At 42.5% G+C, this 23,738-nt stretch overlaps 1 protein-coding gene across 1 annotated transcript in view; it reads left to right on the forward strand.

Annotated features, from left to right (window-relative positions):
- Positions 1-23,738, forward strand: part of PHLPP1 (PH domain and leucine rich repeat protein phosphatase 1) — a 163,347-nt gene that overhangs the window by 133,764 nt on the left and 5,845 nt on the right. Inside the window, 6 exon segments of the mRNA XM_088471737.1 lie at positions 1,101-1,256; positions 9,759-9,959; positions 10,427-10,589; positions 19,394-19,524; positions 21,216-21,335; positions 22,532-22,726. Coding sequence (XP_088327863.1) covers positions 1,101-1,256; positions 9,759-9,959; positions 10,427-10,589; positions 19,394-19,524; positions 21,216-21,335; positions 22,532-22,726 — 966 coding nt within the window.

Raw genomic sequence — 23,738 nt, forward strand, 5'->3', positions numbered from 1 at the left:
CGGCCGGATGCGTTTTTTGATATTTACCTGGAAAATAAATGGCACCAGTATGCACTATGGGAAGAAGGCAAGTCGACAGACAGTGTGATACTCTGGACTGTGTTCTGCTGGGAAACCTTGGGTCCCGGCATTCATGTGGATTTTACTTTTATACATATTACCTACCTAAACATTGTTGTAGACCAAGTACACTCCTTTATTGCAACAATATTCGCTGATGGCAGTAGCCTCTTTTCAGCAGGCAAATGCAACCTGCCAGGTGTTGACTTTACACCCAAATTCACCATATCTCAATCCTATCTACTATCTGTGGGATGTGCTGAAAAAACAAGTCTGAGCCACAGAGGCCCCACATTGCAACTTACAGGAGTGAAAGGATCTGCTGGTAACATCTTGGTGCTAAATACCACCGAACACCTTTAGAGGTCTTGTGAAGTCCATGCCTTGACAGGTCACAGCGGTATTGATGGCTTGAGGGGGACCTACACGGTATTAGGTGGTTTTAATGTTATACCTGATGGCTGTGTGTGTGTACATATAATCTTTTTTTCTATAGCCTGATCACTCTCCATCTGCAATTGCTGCAAAATTTTTTATTTTTTTTTTACAAGCTGATACAAAACTGATATAGCTGTCAGTACCAATAGTGTATATCCTGCAATAGGGTCTCTACTCTACTCTCATTGCCATTGACATTTCATTCAATAAACATAAAATCCATGGACTGTTTCGACAAAAAGCTGCCTTTGCTGTTTGATCTTTTCGTGTGTGTTTATTACAAAAAAGCCTGAGTTTCCTAGTGAATTTATGCATTGCAGTCTTATTTGTTATCGTATCAATAGTTATATCTAACACCACTTTGTGTGGCTAATATGACTTTTGTGCTTTTTTTTTCTTTTTTGTTCGGTCACTGATCCTTTTAAGGTAATCGATGTATTTTTATCTTAGCAATATCAATCAGTTGTAGTTGAATCAGTAAATTTTTGATGAATGCAAATATGCCAAGTTGTTGTACAGTTGTCATTTTAGTGTAACTTTTTTGTACAATACCATTTCCCAGGTTTATTTGAATTGTATATTTCTACTCTTGGCGCCCACAGGCTGTTCTGTGCTGGTGGTCTGCGGAAACTGCTTGCAGGGTATAATAGTCTTCATCGTCTTCCAGAACATGTTGAGCGTACCCAACTCGAGATACTAGATGTGCAGCATAACCAGCTCCTGGAGCTCCCAGCCAATTTGTTGATACAATCTGACAGGTAACAACTGTAAACCACTATTGCACTACATGTCATAATAAGAATACCATAGTAATACATGCCATTGACATTCTATTACAGTTATTTGTGTTATAATTTGGGTTTCCTGTTTTCAGTGTATTTGTTAAACAAACCATGTGAGTCAGTTGAGGGTACTAGGTAAATGGGTGTAAGGAGAAATGGTGTCAGAGGAGGGTGTCACAAGGGCCAGCGGACAGCATAAAATATATGTAGTACCAATGAATCTCTACCAGTGTAATTTCCTCCTATTATTTCCTTGGCTGGATGTCTGCGTCTGTCTTTTAAATTACAAATGAGTAATAACCCCTGCAATCTAAATCAATTTAAAATCGATTGTTTCAAATTAACATTGATTAAATTGTCTGGACATGACGGTTGGCGAGCAGTTGTAACCCTCAGCTGCCAGTTATGCGATATTGTGTGACAAGCTTCCCTATCATGGGCAGGTAGCCTTGCACCTTTTCGTACCTTCTATTTTCAGAAGCAAACCTCATCAGGTGATCTGAAAATCTTATCAAGGTAGCAGACAATGTGTTTTTGTGCAGGTAATTACTAGTGAAGCATGTGATTTACTTGTCCTTGTCAGGCGGAACAAGCTGCCGGGGTACATTTGCGTTCTATGATTAAATCAGTCAATGCCTCTATTCATTCCTAGATTTTTTAAGTAGGCAACAGGCTCAGGTCCATATTGCTTTACTTTTGCTTTGCTTATTAATGGCTTGTAAAATAAAAAATTTATTGTATACACATTCTAAAAATACATGACAAATGTTTTATTTTGCAAAACTTATTTACTATAATTGTGGTCAGTGGCATAAATTCATCCCAGATGCCCGGAGGCAAGTTATAATTTGGTGTCCCCCCCCCCCCCTCTTAAGAAAAAAAAAAGGGGAAATAAATATTGTATATATCTCTACACTTGCAGTAAAACACTAATATAGAATATGTGTGAATTGTTTCTATTAGCCCTATTAACTAAAGTAAGTTTGCAGGATATCCCCCAAAAACACCCTTTTTCGAGAGATAAATGTATAGAATCCCTTGAATGTATCTGCATTCCGGAGACTGGCTCTGGTGGCTAACACTATCTGAAAGTGGAGATAGCTGCTGTTGCCTATGGGCTACAGAATGCAAAAAGTACCAGCAGAGGGAACCGTACAGAGGTATATTTATAATGGGTGCAAGGTGTGTGGTGCACACGGGCCCCTGGGCCCACACGCCGCACACCCTGCACACAATTAAATATACTTGCCTCTCCGTCGGCCTAGCGCTGGCTGCAGAGCTGTAGAAATCACTAGGAAAATTGCCACTGCAGCCATTTCCCCGGTGATTCGCACATGTGCAGTAGAGATGTCCCGGGAATATGGCGTAATCTGGCACAATGCCTGCACCACTGGAGAGGAGGGTGCCAGATCGGAGCCTGTATATGGGCCCCCTCTCTTAAAGCGCCTCTGGATTCGTAGCAACCCTCCCTAGCACTATCCACTCAGACCACACATGGACGATAGTGCTGAAGGAGAAGTGAAGGGTTTGCATTAGGGATGTGTATAGATCCCCTTCAGTTAATGTGCCTGGTGCACATGCAAAGGTATACAGCTCTCCCATTGTATACCAGAGACTCAAGATAAGGAATAACATTGCAACGTTATCTATAAAGATGGGGACTGCACTGAGGAATGGAATGTATGTTTGTATGAAGAGCGACCTCAGCTACAGCCCTAGGGCTAAGTATATACAGCTATGCGTTAGTCACAGATAAGATAGTGACCTGTATAGTGCAATTAGCATGAGGCTGAGTCCTCCTGATGGAGGGGAAAACCAACTGATGTGGGTGGGGAGCCCTCCTGATACCCCAGATAGAGGGGAAAGCCACCTGATGTGGGGGCTTTGAGGACTGAGTTTGTCAAGATACTGTAAGACTGCTACTGTGGTGGAACTACAAATCACAAAATGCCCAGTCTACTGCCGACTGTTTCACATGCCAGGAAGTTGCTCCACACAAAATCTGCCCCCAGACTCAGTCACTGGTGCCCCAGGCCCCCGCCTCCCATGCCCTCTTACCCGCAACTCCTTCTGGTATCCGTCTGCATCTTGTTGACATCCAGCTCCTGAAAGATCTGCAGCCATGCTTATGCTTGAGCCCGCCGCACAGGTCCATGGCTAGAGCTGCCACCAGGAAGTAGTGGGACGTGGAGTTGCGGGTGAGGGGGGCGCCAGACGTGTGACACTGGCATGAGGAGCAGCAACATCAATGAGTGGGGACAGGCTATAGATAGACTGAAGCTGCATTTGATGGTCTGACATGGAGCCCTCCACTAGTATATGGTTATGGTGGCTTCTCAGGTGCCAGGAAGAGGTGCCATGCATTGGGCGGCAGTGACGTTACACTTCGGGTACATACTTGCAGCCCTAAGTGGGGTGCTTATATTGTGGGCAATGGAGGAGGTGCCCCTTCGGTGCTGGCAGCAGCCGCTTCCATTGTCTCCCATAGGTCTGCCCTTGATTGTGGTACAGGTATTGGTAAACCAGTCCTAGCCAGGAATTAAGGTAATATTAAAATGCTACCCTAAAATATTAAAAACAACTTAAATCTATCCCTAGTCTCTGCTGATTTCTCCACCCCACACCCCCCCTTTTTTTTCCTTTCCTCTTCACCACCTCTTTTTTTTTTTTTTTTCTATTTATAAAATAACATTTTAGATGACCATTTAATTTTCTGTGGATGATACTCCCTAAATGTTTAGTTTTATTTTTGCAGTGTACTCCACACTGAAGTATTTATATTATGTTTTTCACTAACCGATGTGATACTCTTAATACTGTATCTCTGCATTTCTGTCGGTCGTCTTCAATAAAAAAATCTTTGTTTAGAAAAAAAAAAAAAGGAAATTCCATGCCAATTATGAGATACAACCAGATAATACTTTGTTGTGTAGTTCCAGGTTTCTTTATAAACTTTTACATCAAAAAGGAAGTGAACTAAATAGTATAATATATGTGATATAATCACATGATCAACTAAACAAACAAAACTTGAGGGGTTGTATGCAACAAGTCACTTTTCTTAAGGTCCCCATACACTGTGAGATTCCAAGTTGGTAAGATCAGTTGTACGATTTCCCTTGAAATTTTTTCCTTGAAATTCTTCATAAGATGTGGTCAAATGGTGTCATTAAGATCATAGGATAAGATGCATAGAAGTGTATCACATCGTACACGATCAGTTGAGATCTCTCTGCAAAACCATCTGGTCTGTGATCCAACTAGACGACGGTGGGGATCGGGGTCGCAGAAGACTCAAAATACAACTATTTGCAAATGATTGGTCTGTCCAACCTGTAGAAACTGCCAAAATCGTGTTAAAAATCGTCCCGTGTATGGCCAGCTTTACCAAATTCATCAGATCTGGCTCCCATGGATATATATTTAGTTTGCGTTTTCCTATCCTTCACAGTAATCCTCCAGCTCCTGCTCCACCTGCCCATTGCTTTTTTTTACTCCCCTCTCATAAATACTTTGTTTTATTTTTCTGTAAGACTCTTTACTACAGTGTTTACTGAGTATATACTCTGTCAGCGTTTGTTCTTTTTGTGAACTTTTAACAACTTGGCCATGTACTGTAGGTAATCCAACATTAATACATAAAAAGTGAAAAAAATATATATATTTTTTTCTTTCTGAGACAGGTTAGATATAAAGAAAAATGTGCCTAACCAAGTAGGTGGTGAATTAGGTAATACCTTATTCAGTGGGCAAGTGTTGTTTTTTTGCTAATATGCTTACACTGCACTACTTTTAATCAGGCTCCTTGTTATTTCAGTATTGCTACAGCAGGTCCCATAGATCACTAATACATTATTCTCATTTTAATTCATCATGCGAATAGGGAAGGTATAAAAAAATATAGCAGCTTAGCATATTTTTCTTTATATAGATATATTGGATTTGAGTAGAAATGCTCTAACAAACATATAAAAACAAGCATTGGACATTATGTAAACATATGAAAGATATGTATACTCAAGATTTCAAGTTGCAGGAACCGTATTTCTTCCTACTAAGGGGAACGACACTTAAAGCCTATTTAACAGTCCGAGAATACCTTGTCAAAATGCATTGGTGAAGAGCAGACGTTTTCCTACCACCAGGTCATATTGCCATAATGGATACAGCAACAGGGTTCTGGGGGTTTGCGGTGACCAGCTTGGACTGTTTGGTTTAAGTGGTGTTCTCTCTGGATCATATAGCTCACCAAGAACGTGCACTCTAGCTAGACCAATTTGCAATATGAGGCAATTAATCTTATGTATCAAATTGCTAATTCCCTGTAAACTTGCAAGCAGGGCCCTCTTACCTCTCTCTGTTATTGGCCAAACTTGTTTTGTTTATTGACTTGTTTCCAATTGTAAGGTACAAATGAATAATAAAAAAAAAACACTTAAAGCTTCCTTAAAGGCAGGTATCCACTACACTACAGTGAAAAGACTGAACGATAACGTTCATTCGTTCACTACACTGCAGGGTGCCCACACTGAACGATATGTTGTTCAGTGCAGGCACAATCAATCTTCTGCAAACATGCTGAACCTGACAATATCATCAGGTTGACCAGCATGTATGCACGATGATAGATGTCTAACCGACCAAATTTTCAAACGATTATCGAACAATATCGATATCGTTCAATCGCTCATTTTAATCATCTAGTGGATAGGCACCTTAAGACTAAAACCTTTACAACATGTTAAAAGTAGATAAAGGATTTCAGTTTAGAATTTATTTGATCTTTACCAGTCAGTGAATGAGCCCCTGAATGATTGGGTTTCTCCCACTTACTGCATTATAGTGACTTATTAGATAGTGGTGCCATTAATTATTTTACTAGTATATTTGCTCTTTAGAAAGCACTATTAGATTTCACCAATCTATACAATGATTTCTCACTATTGGTAAATTCTATGCTTAATAAAAACACAATTTACATGTTTTTACTGCTGGTATAAAATATAACCCCAGATATGGCCATTATTCTGCAGCTATACTTCTGTGCTCAGATTTGCTTTGAGGTACTGCCAATATACGTTACATCATTAGTGACAGGAGAGACGTGTGTCCTTATCCGCGGGTGCATGACTGCATATCAAGCTCTTACACAATTTGTCAGAAGAAGCTCAGCTCATGCCCAGTCTATGAGAAGCCTCAGCACTGACATGCAATGTCCTAGGCACTGGTAAAGTCACATTGTGGCCAACCCTTTACTTTTACTGAATTTTTGTTATGCACAGAAAAAGTTCCTGCCAGGGCATTATTTCACATTGAGGTTATTGATGTACTGTAAATTTACTATGTGCGGTTACAGGTTTTTTTTTTCTCTTTAGCTCCATTGAATGGCACATAATTATATTGTTAGCCTGTGGGACAGTGTGTTCTTTTATCCACTTTCAGGCAATTAAATGTTCAGTATTGTTATGTGGAGTCAATAATTAAATGTTCCGGTTATGGCAGTATGTTAACTAAGGTTATTTTGTGCAGACCACCAACCTGGTGATCTACCCTATGTCCTTCTGCCCTTCCCTTCCTAGACAGCTGCAGTGAAACATGACTGCCTGGCACCAGTACATTGCTTTTGGAAAGCTCCAGAACTTGCCTGTGCAGACTGGCTAGCCTAGTGCTCTGCTGTCAGTGAACTCATTGACTTAGCTGTTCAGCTCCCCACGTGATTCTTTCTTGCACACAGCAAGTTCCAACAAGCTGCTAAGGAGTCCTGCTGAAAAGTTGTATTATCTCTTAACTCCTCAAGAGCTTAATTGTACTTTCCTGAGATGCAGGAACAACAGTCACCCTGTATTTTTTTATTTTTTTTTATTTATTTTTTTACAATGTCAAAAAGATAACCTAGCTGGTAGTAGGTGTATTTCAAATGGAAACATTGTTACATTATAGTTGATTCTAAACTGTAACGCTGGGTAGACACTTAACGAAGTGTGTACCCATCAATGGGACACACGGCGCTGACCTATCGGGCGTCTGTACACACTGGGCGATCCGGTGCGATATGCCAGCCCCCGCCACATAGCGCTGAATGGGATAGTCAGCCGCATCGCCTGATTTTACTGCATGTACAAAAGATCAGGCTATGGAGCTGACGACACCACGGAAGCGCGCACTACACGATGTAGTGCATACACACTGCACGATAGTAAACATTTGTCGTTCCGATGTGTCGAAATCAGCCAAATAGTTAGCAGTATCTTGTGGTGTGTAGGGGCCTTAACTCTTTCTGGTCCCAAGATATCACTGTTCTATTTTTCTTCCTTAATATCGTTCTCCCATTACTCCTATATCCTCTTCAGTCTTTTATTACATAGGTTTTTATAGCGCATGTAAAGTCACTGTTTCAGATTAATCTGTATTAAAGGCTGGTCTTACTGAACTGAATAATATACATGAAATTTGTGTTTTATATTTAAATATTGTCCACCATGCTTGTTTCCATTGCTCTGCAGCAGATTGTAATGTTAAAAGGGAGATGCACTCTGTGGATTGGTTACAATCCCTACAAAGGGGCAGGGCTGGTGATGTTATAGCATCTTAACCCTGCGTCAGGGGCAGCTGGCCTGATAGGCGCCACAAAGCTGTTCTCGTTCACCTCTCCACCGCAAGGGGGCGCATTGACCTGCCCCACCTAGTACCTTCCTATCTCTAGGTGCTGTTTGAAACCCCCTAGTCATTTTTCCCACCGCCTGCGTGGAGTGCAGTAGTGACCTTCCTGGTCTCTCAGGCTCATTGCGCCCGAACTCGTCCGACTTTTGAAGGTATGTATTTCTTTTTATTTTCTCACAATTTTGTGTATTTTGCTCATTTTATAAATGAAAATTACAAAGGTTGTGGGTATTTTGCGGAAATATGTAGGTTTGTCCAGGGTGGCCTCTTAGGCACACTGCGCCTCTTAAAATGTAGTTTTTTTTTGTTTTATTTGCTTTAAGGTTAAGAAATGTGGTTTTGTGAAACAGATTTTCATATATTCTCTCTTTGTACATCCTAATGAAGGTCACTGATCACTTTAAGAGCGTTAGAATTGAGTTAATTAGGTGCTAATGACTATTTTATAACAGGCGCCTGTCGGGCGCACTGCGCTTGAACCTGGGAGTCCTAGAGGTGTGCCTGACGCAGGGTTAACTGGCTGCTGGCTCAGCTCTTTTACCTGTATCGGAACCCATTAGAACACTGTTTGAAGTCATTGAGTTGCTGTGACTGCCTTAAGGTGCATACACACTAGACGATATGCTCCCTGAGCGATATCGTCTAGTGTGTCCCCGGCAGGCTGTGCTCAATGTCGTTCATGACATTGAGCACAGCCGCTGAACGATATCATTAGCGATATCGTTCAGCGCCGGGCTCTCTCACCCATTCCCTGACATGCAGCAACCTGACGAGGTCGTCAGGTTGGCCTGCATGTCAGCCCGATGAACGAGGATGACGAACGACCCGCGGGAACGCGCGTCGTCGTCATCGTTCATCTTTTTTGTGTTAAACATGGACGATAAAGTGGACGACTTAACGATATCGTTATCGTTCAGTCGTCCACTTTAATCGCCCAGTGTGTACGCACCATTAGTGTATAAACGACCAACTGCATTTCTGCTAAGCTGTCAGTCCCTCTGTATTACAGAAGGTCGTCTTACATGACATGGTATTCTGCTGCAGTGGAGTGAAATACAACATAGTGGACTTATTTAGTAATAAGTGTACTGTTATTTCCTGTGTACTATTCAACTCTGTAATACACATAGCCTTTAATATTTATATTTTGTGACCTTGCTTGTGCATTAAAAAATAAGTCCACCTCTTTTAAACTGTTATCTAAACTGCCTAGATCCCATGGGTCATTTTAACATAATGTCCTACCTGTCTCCTCACTTTTCAGTGTATTCTGGTTCAGCTTTTCCGTGGTGGCCTGGAGCAGCCATTTTTAATGTTGGTGAACAGTGATTTACAGACAGTCTGTAGCAGTTTTATGTACCTGATCATTGGATTTTAAAATCTCCGTTTGGGAAGGTGTTTTAAGTTATGTACCTGACGTTACTGGGGTTTAGAGGGTATCTTGAGAAAGAACACTTGCTATTAGTGACCTAGTATTAGTAGTGTCTAAGTGTACAACCCTAGGCGCTGTCCTGTCTTACCTAGCTTATTGAAAATGCCATCTTTTGTGTTTGCCATGTCTAAATTACAGTTTGCTTGGTTTATTTTCCATCAATCCAGTCCAACAAACATGAATAGCATAGTATAATATCATTGGTCTGGATGGATGGAAAAGTACAGAATAAGCAAAGATTGAGATACACAAGCCCTTAGATGCTCTTAGCTTGTACAGCCTAGCCATGCAGTTTAAACCTTCAATGCAAATAGCTCATATTATCATGTATTATTTTCTTCCTTTGTTTAACATGCAAATCGTCCCATTTCCTTTTTCTTATGCAGTTTAAGATGCTTGAATGCCTCAGCCAACAACCTGGAAATGCTTCCTGCAGCATGTCTGTCTGAGGAGACACACAGCTCATTACAAGAGCTTTATGTGACCAAAAATAATCTCTCTGATAAATGTGTGCCACTCTTAACGGGACATCCCCATCTGAAGATTCTGCACATGGCCTTCAATAATCTGCAGACATTTCCAGCAAGGTATGTCCTGCTATATTATTGTATTTATCGAATTTGAATCTTTATACCTTGAATGATCTTTATATTATAGAGGTATGTTGAGAATTGTAAGTATTTCCATGTGCTTGTTGAGGTCATAACCTAGCTGCAGAAGTTTTTGCATTCTAAAGTCACAAGTTAACATTGTTCATTGTTCATATTTTGGAAAATCTGAGATGTAGTCATAATTGTTAGTTATGATATCGACATTGTTAAAATATCAGCATTGAACATGTTGGCACATGCAGAATGTCGACATTCATTGCGGACCTACAGCGGAGGGTTAGGCGGCGGGAGGGGAGGTTAGGATTAGGTGCTAGAGGAGGAGGGTTAGGCTCATTTGTTTTTCTGCTACTTTGCATTCCACACATTCACAGATATTAACAGCTATGCCGTACTGTGGGTGCAAACTAAACACACTTTTCTCTTATGTTCATGTTATTGTATAGTAAAATGGCCAAACTAGAGGAGCTGGAAGAGATAGATATCAGTGGAAACAAGCTGAAAGCCCTACCAACCACCATAATGAACTGCAGACGTATGCACACCATTATCGCCCACTCCAACTGCTTGGAAGTCTTCCCCGAAGTTATGCAACTTTCAGAGATCAAGGTCAGTGAATTTATCTATGTATATTAAGCTAGACTCTGATAAATTGGGTGTTTTTTTTAGCTGCACACTCCTAGGTTGCTTGCTGCAACTGGAACAACCTGACTTTCCTGGATATATTCCTGATGGAGAGAAGTTTACTGATCTCGTTTCTGACCATTTCAAGCCGTAGAGACAGTTTTGGGCTGGCCATAAATTATATATAACTGCTCATCTCCCATCAGGTAGTCTTGTGCCACTGCCCTGATAGGACTGTTGGAAGGTGTGACCTGCTGCTGTTCTGAATTTGTGCCAAGCACTGCTTCAATGTGGGCTGTTTTAGGGGAGGGTGGTTGGGACAGGCTTGCAATTCAAGAGCACTATGCTGAATCCCAGAGGATGTGGCACACCGTAGCGTATTATGGCCAGACGCCTTTTCGTTGTGCACACACACACAAGCTGATTATGTGTCAGACGTCGTTGACCGTTTTTCTTTATGAATTCTGTGCACTCGCCTAAGTAGCACAGAGCATGCGCCCTGATTGTGTTTCTAGAGAGTCGCAGTTGCTGTTTCAGACGTACACACAAAGTGTATTAAAATGTAATGGGTGTTCCTGGGTGGAAATAAGAAGGTGGCTATTCAGATGCACTGAGATGGTCCGGTCCCCGACTATCTACAGAACATGCCCGTCAACCTGAAGACGCTCAGGGATAGGAGGTCGGGCTCCTTCACTGAATCACGTTCAGTGAACGCCGTTCAGTGTGGGCACTGCACCTCGGTGACCTGAAGGTCTGAACATTAAATGTTCAGACTTTTAGGTCGCATAGTGGTCACTGTAGCTCCTGCCAAATCTATTTGTTAGCGCTGCAGGAGAGGGGAGGGTGGGAGAGTTCTATTTGTGTGTGTGTTTGAATGTGAATCTATTCATGTAAATGTATGTGTGTGTGTGTGGAGAGGCTCTATTAGTGTGTGGAGGGGGGAATCTAATCATGTAAATGTGTGTGTGGAGAGGATCAATTAGTCTGTCTGTGGAGGGGGGGAAATCTAATCATGTAAATGTGTGTGTGGAGGGGATCTATTAATGTCAATGTGGCAGGACAGAGATATATTAATGTCAGTGGGGGAGCTAGGGTGTCAGCTTACAGACCATCCAACATTACCCGTTCCATTAGGTACAAAATCCTCCTGGACTTCCCACCTAATGTATGATTGCAGTCACCTGTGGTGAAACACCTGTCTCATCAATTACCTAGTTCAACACAGGTGACTGCAATCATACATTAGGTGGGAAGTCCAGGAGCAGAGTGTTTTATACCTGATGGAACTGGTCATGTTAGAGGGTAGGCGCTTATAGGAATATATACGCCCATAGGTGAAGCCAGATACGCCTTTTGGGTGGAGCAGACCAAGCCCCCACAACGGCACACCGCGCTGCGCATTCTACAGCCATCTGCAATCTCCTGCAAAGGTGGGTGTAATTAGGTAGCGGGTTGGAGCCCCTTGTAAATACACACTGAGCAATACACCACCTACAGTTTATAGGTTAGATGAGTTGTAGAGGGAAAAGGATGCATAGTATGGATTATTTCAAGTGAGAGCAAAAAAAGTATAAAAGAAGATTTCCACCCTGTAAGGCTTGTACAATGAGCAGGTCTGTCTCAGGAGGGATTTAGAACCACTGGCATATTTTATGTCATGATCACTGGAGGCCTGCAGCAGCTAGCCTGTTAATTAAGTTGGTGAGATCGTACTTGTTGAAAACACGTCAGGGTGGAGTTGTTCTCAAAAAACGTAAAGGCAGATAAGGGTAATTAAATTAAGGACAGAGTAAACTTTACTGTTTGAGCTGCCATCTTGAGTTCCCTGCTGTCAGATGAATGAGGCAGTGTAGGGGAGAAGTTCTATGTGCTGGCAATTGAAATTATTCAGGATCCAATGGTGTTATACAAGACAATGGTGGCCTTTCAGGCTTGAAAATACCTTAAACTCTTACAGGTACTTAATCTGTGCATATCTTAATGGCTATTTTGGTTCTGGGTGTTAACGGTCACCTATGACTGTAGTATAGTCTTCAGTAGAGTGGATAGCTTAACCAAAACTCCCATTTCATTGCTCACATCTTGCTTTCACAATGTCAGATGAGATCAGAGCAGAATATTACTTGATAGCTTGTGGGCAGATTGCCTACTTACCAAATTGTAATGTACTTAGTGTCAGTACAGTAATCTCCACCTCCCTGCACCACAGATCCAAACTTGGAGGAGTTAAGTATATTTCTGGCTTGAGCTTGGCTTTTTATGGAGAAAGCATTGCTTACACTGTTTTGTGTCTTCTGTTACAGGTTCATATTGGTTATGGAAAGTAGATGGGGTGGGTTTTATTAGAAGAAAATATTAGACTAGGTGGAATAGTGTATTAAAATACTAAAGGCATGGTTTATTCCTTTTGGCACTGTTTTTAATTGACTTTATTAACACTGACACATGAAAAGTGCATGTAAAGTACATTTAAAAAAAAAAGACAACTGACACCCTAGGGTACCATTTACCAGGATTGGTTTATATAATTTTTAACTCAGTGCTTAACATTTTAAAATTCAGCAGCTATATTTCAAGCATTAACATGTGCTTCTAATAGATCATATTGGTGAATGCATTAAAAGCACATTTGTTGTCATGTATTTTTCTCCATTTTCCCTGCGCATGTGTGTGAACGAGCCCTGATTAGTGAAATGATCCATTTACAGCCACAATTATTATTATTATTATTATTATCCTTTATATGGCACCATAAGTGTTCTGCAGCGCCTTACATAGTACATAAAACTAATAAGTGAACAAAAAAAAAGTAACTTACAGTACAGTGAAGGACATTATATACATTGCTGCAATAGTGATTAACACACTCGCAATAAGCAGCAGGGAGTTGGCAGAGACGTGTTGGGTGCCCTTATGAGGAGTAAAGACTAGAAGAAAGTGTAAGGAGAAGCACATGAGGGAAGAGGTCCCTGCCCGTGAGAGCTTACATTTTAAAGGGGAGGGGCAGACAGGCGTTACAGAGAAGGGGAAGATAGGGAGGAGAGTGTATTATGTGGGTTAGGATGAGAGCTGGAAGGCCTTGATGAATTAGTGGGTCTTGAGAGCCCGTTTGAAGATATGCAGTGAGGTGGAGAGAGTTCCAAAGGTAGGGAGCAGCACGGGCAAAATTTTGAAGGCGGGAGTGGGAGGAAGTAATCAGTTGGCCGGAGAGGCAGCATGCATTTGTTGAGTGAAATGGAGTGGTGGGAGTGTGAAGGGAGAGAAGGTCAGAAATGTATGTGGGGAAGGATTTAGTGAGGGCTTTGTAGGCGAGTGTAAGAATCTTGAATTGGCATCTAAAGGGGAAGGGGAGCCAGTGTAGGGCTTGAAGAAGAGGGGAAGCAGATGTAGAACGTCTGGAGAGGAAGATGAGCCGAGCAGCAGCATTGAGGACTGATTGTAGTGGAGAGAGGTGGGAGACTGGGAGGCCAGCTAGGAGAAGGTTATAGTAGTCCAATCTGGAGATGACCCGTGAGTGGATGAGAGTATTAGTGGCACCATGGGTGAGGAAGGGTCTAATCCTGGAAATATTTTTTAGGTGGAAGCGGCTGACTTTCAAGAGGTGCTGAATGTGTGGTTTGAAGGAGAGGGAGGAGTCTAGGTTAACTCCAAGACAGCGCACTTTGGGGATAAAGGAGATAGTTGTGCCATCAATAGATAAAGAAATTGTGGGAAGTGAGGTAATGGAAGAGGGTGGGAAGATGATCAGCTCAGTCTTAGACATGTTAAGTTTAAGAAAGTGCTGGGACATCCATGAAGAGATAGCAGAGAGACAGTTGGAGATACGAGTAAGAAGCAAGGGGGAGAGGTCAGGGGTGGAAAGGTAAATTTGAGTATCATCAGCATAGAGATGATATTGGAGGTCAAAAGAGTTAATGAGTTCACCTAGAGAGGATGTATAGGGACAAAAGGAGAGGTCCAAGAACAGAACCTTGGGGAACTCCTACTGTTAGTGGGGGGGGGGGGGGGGAGAGGAGTCCTGAGAGGGAACAGAAAAGGAACAATCAGAGAGGTAGGAGGACAGCCAGGAGAGGGCAATGCCACGGAAACCAAGAGAGTGAAGGATTTGCAGGAGGATATGTTGGTCTACAGTGTCAAATGTAGCAGAGAGGTCAAGGAGAATGAGCAGGGAGTAGTGGCCCTTGGATTTGGCAGCAAGGAGGTCATTGCTGACTTTCGTGAGGGCAGTTTCAGTGGATTGGAGAGAACGGAAGCCAGACTGAAATGAGTCAAGGAGGGAGTGGGAAGAAATAAAAGTGGTAAGGCGGTTGTAAACAATACGCTCAAGGAGTTTGGAAGCAAAAGGGAGGGGAGCGATGGGTCAGTAGTTGGAGATTATGTTAGGATTAGGGATGTGCAGGCTCGGATAGGTTCAAGTTTGCACGTTGAGTTCGGATTTTTCCCTCCAAATAAACGGAACTCAGAAAGAGGCAAAACGTCATCTTGCATGGACGAACATTATCATTCCTGGACAAAAGTCCAGGAATGATGATGTTCGTCCATGCAAGTTGATGTTCGACCATTCGGTTTAACGCAGGTCTAACGCTACAGTTTTGCACTTTAAAAAGTATGCACTTTAAAAACTGCACCCTCCTGCCAAAGCTTCCAGCCGATATAATGATACTTATATAGAGATGTAGGCAAGTGTGGCCACTAATTAGTGAAAAACCCCCATTGGCCATCCAAGGGAAAGCTAGTAATAAATGGCTTAAGTAAACAGTCAGCACATACCAAACATCTAGCAGTAGATATAAATCATGCCTTCACTTCAGTCAATAGACTTGAGATAATCCTTATAACAAAATAACTACTATTAAAAATAAGGCATTAGAACAATAGTATATGGCTTCAGTAAATAATTACCTATTAGAATAATTAATAAGCCAAGCACAGGAGGTAGGATACTCTGCAGTCAGATTCAGTAAATAATTACCTATTAGAATAATTAATAAACCAGGCACAATAGCCACAAATGTCCAGCTAACTACAGTAAGTGATAAGTAAGCAGTTATTGGAAATCTATTCACTTAACCAAACCCCTATTGTTTTACTTTATATTATGCTAATATATAATGTTTAGAAGATGGGTACAGTCTAAAGCCTCAAGCCTGCACATATAAATAATCCTATTTCCACGAATTCCTATTCCACAGTCTTATATTGTTTCATTACATATATAATCAATTGAGTTGTATTACAGCACATTCTCTGAAGAGTGGAGAGGTATGTCAGTGATAATAGGAAATATAACCCTGAATATTTTTGTATTGTCATTATTGGTTTGATTTGTCTTCTCATTTTTTTTTTAAAGCATTTTAATACTTGTGCATGTCCCATTTCTGTGGCCACTAGAAGAGTAAATAGTCTTCATGTAATGGGTAAATGCTCTAGCAGCTGATTATGGAATTCAGGCTGCTGATTCATTGGATATGAGACACTTGTATATCTGTGTGCGACTGAGTCTCTGAGTCTGCATACGAAGTGCTACAATGTAGCAACCTCAGCTTTTATCATTCCAAGTTCCATTGTGGTTCATATACAAACTCAGGTGTACACCGATATACAGATGTGTCCTCACTTATCCTTGCTGCAGTCGTGCCAAACAGCCACTCCTGGTGTGCCAGGTCATGTGAGACTCTGCTAGCGTTGGGCGTCTTGTTTGCAACTTTTTCTCCGAAAAAGGGTCTAAGTCACAATGTGATGCGACTTGGACGCACCAGGAGACACTGCTGTTCAATTTGATGTGCAACACTTTTATATATCTCTGCAACTTAGTCTCTCAATCTGCATTTGAAGTGCTATGATTCAACAGCCACAGCTTTTTTCCAGTTCCGTTTTTTCGCTATACATCCATATAGTATTAGTAAAACATGTCCGGTTACAGCAGGGCTCGACCAAACCCGGGGGCCAGGTCGCCTTGGCGACCAGATTTGACTGCCTGGCGACCAGGTTTTTAGCAACCCCCAGCCCTGTAGTGCAGACCGCGAGCGCGGTCCACACTACAGAGTAACAAAGATACAGCCATCAGCGGCGGCTGTATGTTTGTTATAGCAGCCGATGAGTCTGTCAGACTCTCATTGGCTGCAGCATGGTTCTCTGAGTGAGCCGGCTGGAGCTCACTCATGAACGCCACCTTCCGGCTCACCCCGCAGCAGGTTGGGGAGCGGACAGCGGCGGTCGTCGGTAGGAGCGGGGATCGGGTAAGTTGCGTTTTTTGTATTTTTAAGGGGCACTGCATAGGGGGGATGGACGCTACTGTAGGGACACTGCATAGGTGGGGGTGGCCGCTACTGTAGGGACACTGCATAGGTGGGGGTGGCCTCTACTGTGGGTGCACTGCATAGGTGGGGGTGGCCGCTACTGGGGAAACTATGGGGGGGCTACTACTAGGGGAAATGCATAGTGGGGTCTACTACTGGGGTCACTGCATAGGGGGGGGGGCACTGATTAAAGAGGCACTGCATAAGGGAACCACTACTGGGGGCACTGCAGAGGGGGGATTACTACTGGGGGCACTGCAGAGGGGGGATTACTACTGGGGGCACTGCAGAGGGGGGATTACTACTGGGGGCACTGTGTAGCGGGGGGGGTCACTGATTAAAGAGGCACTACATAAGGGAACCACTACTGGGAGCACTGCAGAGGGGGGATTACTACTGGGGGCACTGCAGAGGGGGGGATTACTACTGGGGGCACTGCAGAGGGGGGATTACTACTGGGGGCACTGCAGAGGGGGGGATTACTACTGGGGCACCCCGTTAGTGGTGTGGCCATGGGGGTTGGTTGTCAGGGGCGTAGGTGCTCAGTAATTCTTCCCAGGGGGAAGGCGGGGTCTGGCTCCTACACTTTCATCCTGGCTCCTAAGGTTTAGAAAAATTTGTCAAGCCCTGGGTTACAGGGAATTTCAAAATTGCAGCAGAGCATAGCACACATGTATCGGGAGTGCAGCAGGGCCATAGGGGAAGTAAGGCCACACACAGGATTATTGGCAAGGACAGAATTGGTATAGGTTCATTGTCATAAATAACTCTTCTTATATCTAAGGCTCAGTCATCTAAATGGTGTGGACAACCCATATAGAGCTGTTAAAAGTTAAATTTACAAAGAGATTAAATATTCTCTACTTTAGAAATAGCAGATCAAAAATCACGTGTATGAACACTGTTAAGCTGATAATAGAAGCCAAGATAATCAGTCAATAGGTGATGCAATACAAATGTTGCCTTCTTGCTCATGTCAAGGTGCCTACACACTTGGCGATGTGCTCACGATCCGACATTGATTTCTCCTTGAACTCTCCCCGGCAGTCGTGGGCACGATTTGGTGTTAAAAATTGTCCAATGTGCCTCCTAACTATTCCAGTGCATCGTGACTGAGATTGTCAGGTCTGCCCTACAGCACGGCAGATCTGAAGATGCGATGTACGACCTACAGGGACACGCATCGGCATCGTGATCGTGAGTGGACACTCACGATTTGGGCATATTTTACACAATTTGTCGGAACCGGGCAAATGGTGTAAAATATCGCTAAGTGTGTAGGCACCTTCAGTCTCTATATGCCTTGTGTTAATTAACAGAAACCATGATCACTACTAGAAAATGTGTATTAAACAGTGGTAGTTTTCCCTACTTGAAAAGAGTGAAGTCCTAATGAGCCTTAAGGCTTTGCTGCCCCTTATATACATAGTAAACAGTACAAATAGTAAATGATTTACAGTATTTGCACTACAGATGACACTTATGGTCGTTGGTAAAAGGGGTCATTCAAAGGACTAGAACTAGGGACCACACCATCAAAGACAGTAGCTGGGTACACACTGACAGATACATTGGCTGATCAATTGATCGGCCAATATATCTGCTGCACATCGGCCAGTGTGTACCCGCGATATGTCGGTGAACATCGTTATTCTCTGACATATCGCATTGGCTGTGCTGCACATATCTGTCCATCGGCAACTGTGTCGTACACACACAGCGGCAGCGGCGAAGAGGGGGGGTGGAACACGCCCCCGAGACGCCCACCGGCTGCCGGGTCCCGAGGGCACAAGCAGATGATTGGCCGTTCAGTGCGTATGAACAACCATCATCTGCAGATATATCTGTCAGGTGTGTACCCACCTTAACAGCCTTGCGGTTTAAAAGCCATCATCAGCACTCAGTTATTCTAATTAAATGTTATTGAATAGCAGAAGATTACATGTGTTTGGTTATTTAATACTATTGTTGTCCATTGTAATTGGTGCAACATAAAATGTCAGGGAAACAAATCTATATTGAATAAAATGGATGTGTAAAATCATGTTTCCATTTACTTATTGCTTTTTCCAAAGACGCTTGCCTGGTATTATAGAGTTGGTGAAAGTAGCATTCGCTCGCTCGTATAAACTCTTTATAAACTTAAACCTTGCAGATTTGTCAGAATAATGATGCTAAGATGTGAATTAGCATTTCTTCTCAGGCCGAAGCCATTCTGAGGTTAGGGTGACCCTTAGACAAACCAGCGACCTTTTGTACTGTCTTACAGCTACGGAAATCACCAACAGTAAATTGCTATGTGCCATAGCTGTTGATCTCTTGCCCAGACTATGAGAGAAGTTGATAGAACTTTTTTTTTCAAGGATCAAAGTATTTCTACATTTTAACAACTTGTTCCTTAATCATATGATTTGGTAAGAATGACAGATTTACACGGTTTATTTTGTGACATGTTCTTTTTTTTTTTTCCTCTGGTTACTTCTACTGCAGTGTGTGGATTTAAGCTGCAATGAGCTGTCTGAAATCACATTGCCTGAAAACCTCCCTCCTAAATTGCAAGAACTGGACCTGACTGGCAATGCACGGATGCTACTGGACCACAAAACCCTGGAGCTGCTTAAGTGAGTGGCCGTTGCTTTGTGATGTGATTTTCCACTTGACGTGGCACCATAATGGCCAGTGAAAAAAATGCTACTGTAAATGTACTATAAGCTGTGAATTTTCTTTCTCCGATAGGTGTGTGACATACATACACCATGATTGAATACAGAATTGTTTTCTGAATTATTGTATACCAGAATCTCTAAGTTTAAATATGCTGCTTTACAGGTCTCCTTTCACTGCTATTGCAGAATGGGCTGGGAAACATTTATATATTTCCTCTTCCATAACTACTGATATAAGCAATCACAAAGTTTGGGTGGTCATGTAATACATAGTCTATTTAAGTTTACATAACAGAGTTACAGCATGATACTTTGATGCATCATTCAAAGACCAACAGATGTGTCTTTTTGTTTCAATCATACTAAATCGCCTTTTGGCGCTCCAGTTCCCGGGCAACTTAGCTGCGCTGAGTGTCTTTTCGTTCACAATGTGCATCTTATTTTAAAAAAAATAGAACAACTGGAAGCAACACAACTACATTGCTAGCATACACAGACTATAGGACTTGTAACATTTGTACATCTGTGTGCGACTGAGTCGGATTGTGTGTAAAAAGGGCTGATTGCTTTTCCTCACGCCTAGTTCCATTATGCTACATCTGCAAGTTTGTACGTGTGTAAAACCAATTCCTGTGCGGTTAGTCGCAGCCTAGCATCTCTGGTACACTGAGTGGCTTTTCTCTGTGCCTGGGATGCAAACAAGACGTAAAATGTAAAGAAAAAAACTGTACGCTATTCGTCTGGGAGCGAATCAGTCGCATCTGGCACCTCGCAACATATGGCATAAAGACACTCAGTATATAAGGACGCATCTGTAGGAGGCAGATTTACTATTCCACGCATTGACCAATGGATTTAAAGCAGCAACAGAAATAAATGGTAAACCAGGCTGGTTCTGCATTTATTTTGGTTGCTGCTTTAAAGCCATCATTGAAAGACACCGATCATCAGTGGCTTTGACAAAATGCTGATTACTAAATCTACCTCCATAGGGAGAATCCAGTTGGCCTCACGGTGGCAATTTAATCAGCAGTGTTAACCCCACGTGTCTTTTCCCCTAGGTGCACTTTTCCTCGCAGCTTTAGGAGCTGTGAGGAAAAGCCTATGAGAAAAAGGCACAATTGGGGGCTTAGCACGTGGGGAAATCCATTGATTCTGCAGTTTACATGGAATCACTGAGTTTCCGTGTGTTAACCCCTGATATACTATGCTGAAAAAATGCTATTTCATTGAATAGGATTTCCCCATGCAGCACAGTTGATTAGCTGTGGGGTTTAATTGGATCTCTCCCTACAGTTTCTTCATAGAATGTGAGTGAGTGATTGAGCTGGGGTATCTTGTGCAAAGTAATTTCCCTACATTAATATTTATTTTTGTTTGCTCTATCTGTTAAAGAGATTAAGTATCACCCAGCTATGTAAAGATTTTTACAAATGGGCCATCACATAATGACTCTATAAAGCTGCCCATCCACTAGGCAATTAAACCTAGCGATTGAGCGATAACGACCGTCGTTATCGTTCAATTGCTTGGTAAACGCCCGCAAATTGTGCAGTTTAGCATTGGGCTACTTACCTTCATTAGCTCCTGCAAAACATAAGGTTTGTTTTTTTTAAAACAAGTATTTTATTGCTTTCTTTCTATAGCAGTAACATTCGATGTTTCAAAGTGGACCAGCCTTCATGTGGATTCTCTGCCAGCGAAGCTTCTGGAGCTCCTGCCGTGTGGAGCCATGGATACACCGAGGCATCGGGGGTCAAAAACAAGTATGTCCTAGTTGCTGCCATCTATCATCAACGCCTCAGTTTTCTATCTATCCTACTAGCAACAGTACTTTTCTGATGGCACATGGTTGTATCTTCCAGACAGGTCTAGCAAGGATTATTGAACCCGCTTTATGTAAACATGGAAAGAGTAAAAAAACAAGTAAAATCATAACCATCACATCTAAAGGTGCCTACACACATAGCGATGTGCTCACGATCCGACATCGTGCATAATTTCCCTTGAGAACTCTCCTCAGCAGCTCTGCACACGATTTGGTGTTTGCAGTGTCCATTCTTCAAACGATCTATCGTGCAGCCAGACATTTCTCCAGTGCATTTGTATCCCAGATTGGCAGATCTGCCCTACAGCACGGCAGCTCTGACGATGCGATGTACGACCAGCGGGGACGCGCATCGCATTGTGATCGTGAGTGGGGACTCGCGATTTTCTCACGATTTGGCCATATTTTACATGATCTGTCAATGCGTCGGAATCGGCCAGATCGTGTAAAATATCACTATGTGTGGGGGCACTTTTAAACATTTATAATATATGTATAAAATTATTTGAAAGTGCAAATGTAGTCTACCCCTGCAGCAGCTTATTCTTCTGAAGCGAATGTGAAAATGGTTTGCCTTGAATGTTAGGAATAGTTTCTCATGTGAAACTTGAGTTGGGAATGTTAAAAGCAGACCAGGCCACTACGTCATATTGTATCCTGCCCTTTTGCTCTTGTCCTTTGTTGGCTGTGGTTGCTATGAGATAGCTGTTAGTGATGCGGGTAGCCTTCCCAACACAGCAGCCTACACCACTTTTGCATGGAGAGCCCCACATTTCATCTGCATTGATTGGTTTCTGAAAGGTTTTGCTTTCAAGTGTCTGCTTAGAATGATGTCAACTGTGAGGAATGTTAACTACTTGCCTGCCACCTGTTTGAAAGGGTTTCACAAAGCCCTGTTCCCACAGGATTCATCTAAGCAACCTTCCCTCTCATACTTGATATGGGAATAGAGGCTTAGTAGCATCATTTATAAACGAGGCATTGTCTATAAGAAAAACATTTATAATGGGTTGTTAGCAAGATCCCAAATCATTCCTGCGATTTGGGGTTTTTGTTGGTTTTTTTGTGTGTTTTTACGCTTATATGGTTGTAGGTGCTGAGACATTGATTTTAATTACCTTACATGTTTTTTAGGCTGTGTGTGGCTTCACTGCTAGTCAACAACTTCTGTGACAACCGTGAAGCTGTGTATGGAGTGTTTGATGGAGAACGTAATGTGGAGGTGCCCAGTTTGTTGCAGTGTACCATGTGCGATATCTTGGCAGATGAGCTTCAGAAAACAAAGAATGAGGAGGAGTACATGGGGAATACCTTCCTGGTCATGCAGAGGTAATTCTGGCATCTCTCTACATCTCCCATCAGAGGGAGCTGAATATATACACACTGTAACTTTCTCTATATTGTTCAGTTGTAATGTTCCCATTAATGCTACCTGTCCTATAGAAATATTTGCCTGAATGTTCATCTTTATAGATGGACTTTAAAACATACAAGAAATCCCTGTTCTCAATGTCCCTCCTACTAGTAACAAAGTGGGATGTGTAACCAAATAGTGAAGAATAAGAAACTAATATTTTCACCAACAATAATCTGGCTCTATTACACCTAGGCAAAGATTGCTTCCACCTATCAAACTGAAGAAATGATAATACTGTAGTGCATGTAATATGTGGTTAGTGCAGTGCACCTGATGGGAGCTCTTACACACACTTCTGTTCTTTTGTTGCTTCTCTCATTTAGAATCAGAATTTATCTTGCGTCCATGTACAGGCCGCCATAACATCTTACAGATAATTGCTTTTTCTCTCTTCTATGATTCCATTGCAACACTTTTATTCTTTGTGAAGGACTATCGATAACTGTTTAGCAAAATGTTGCCTTAAGGTGCATACACACTAGACGATATGCTCCCTGAGCGATATCGTCTAGTGTGTCCCCGGCAGGATGTGCTCAATGTCGTTTATTACATTGAGCACAGCCGCTGAACGATATCATTAACGATATCGTTCAGCGCCGGGCTCTCTCCCCCATTCCCTGACATGCAGCAACCTGACGAGATCGTCCGGTTGGCCTGCATGTCAGCCCGATGAACGATGATGACGAACGACCCGCGGGAACGCGCGTCATCGTTCATCTTTTTGGGCTTAAAAATGGACGATAAAGTGGACGACTGAACGATAACGATATCGTTCAGTCGTCCACTTTAATCGCCCAGTGTGTACGCACCATTAGACTTGCATTAACAGGTCGGGTATGAAATCCCGGCTGTCTGGATGCCGCAGGTCAGAATACCGACAGTGGCATCCCGACAGCCAGAATCTCGACACCCATAAGGAAGAAT

This window comes from Taudactylus pleione, unplaced genomic scaffold (assembly GCF_031769625.1).
Source record: "Taudactylus pleione unplaced genomic scaffold, aTauple2 ptg000116l, whole genome shotgun sequence".
Classification (NCBI taxonomy): Eukaryota; Metazoa; Chordata; class Amphibia; order Anura; family Myobatrachidae; genus Taudactylus; species Taudactylus pleione.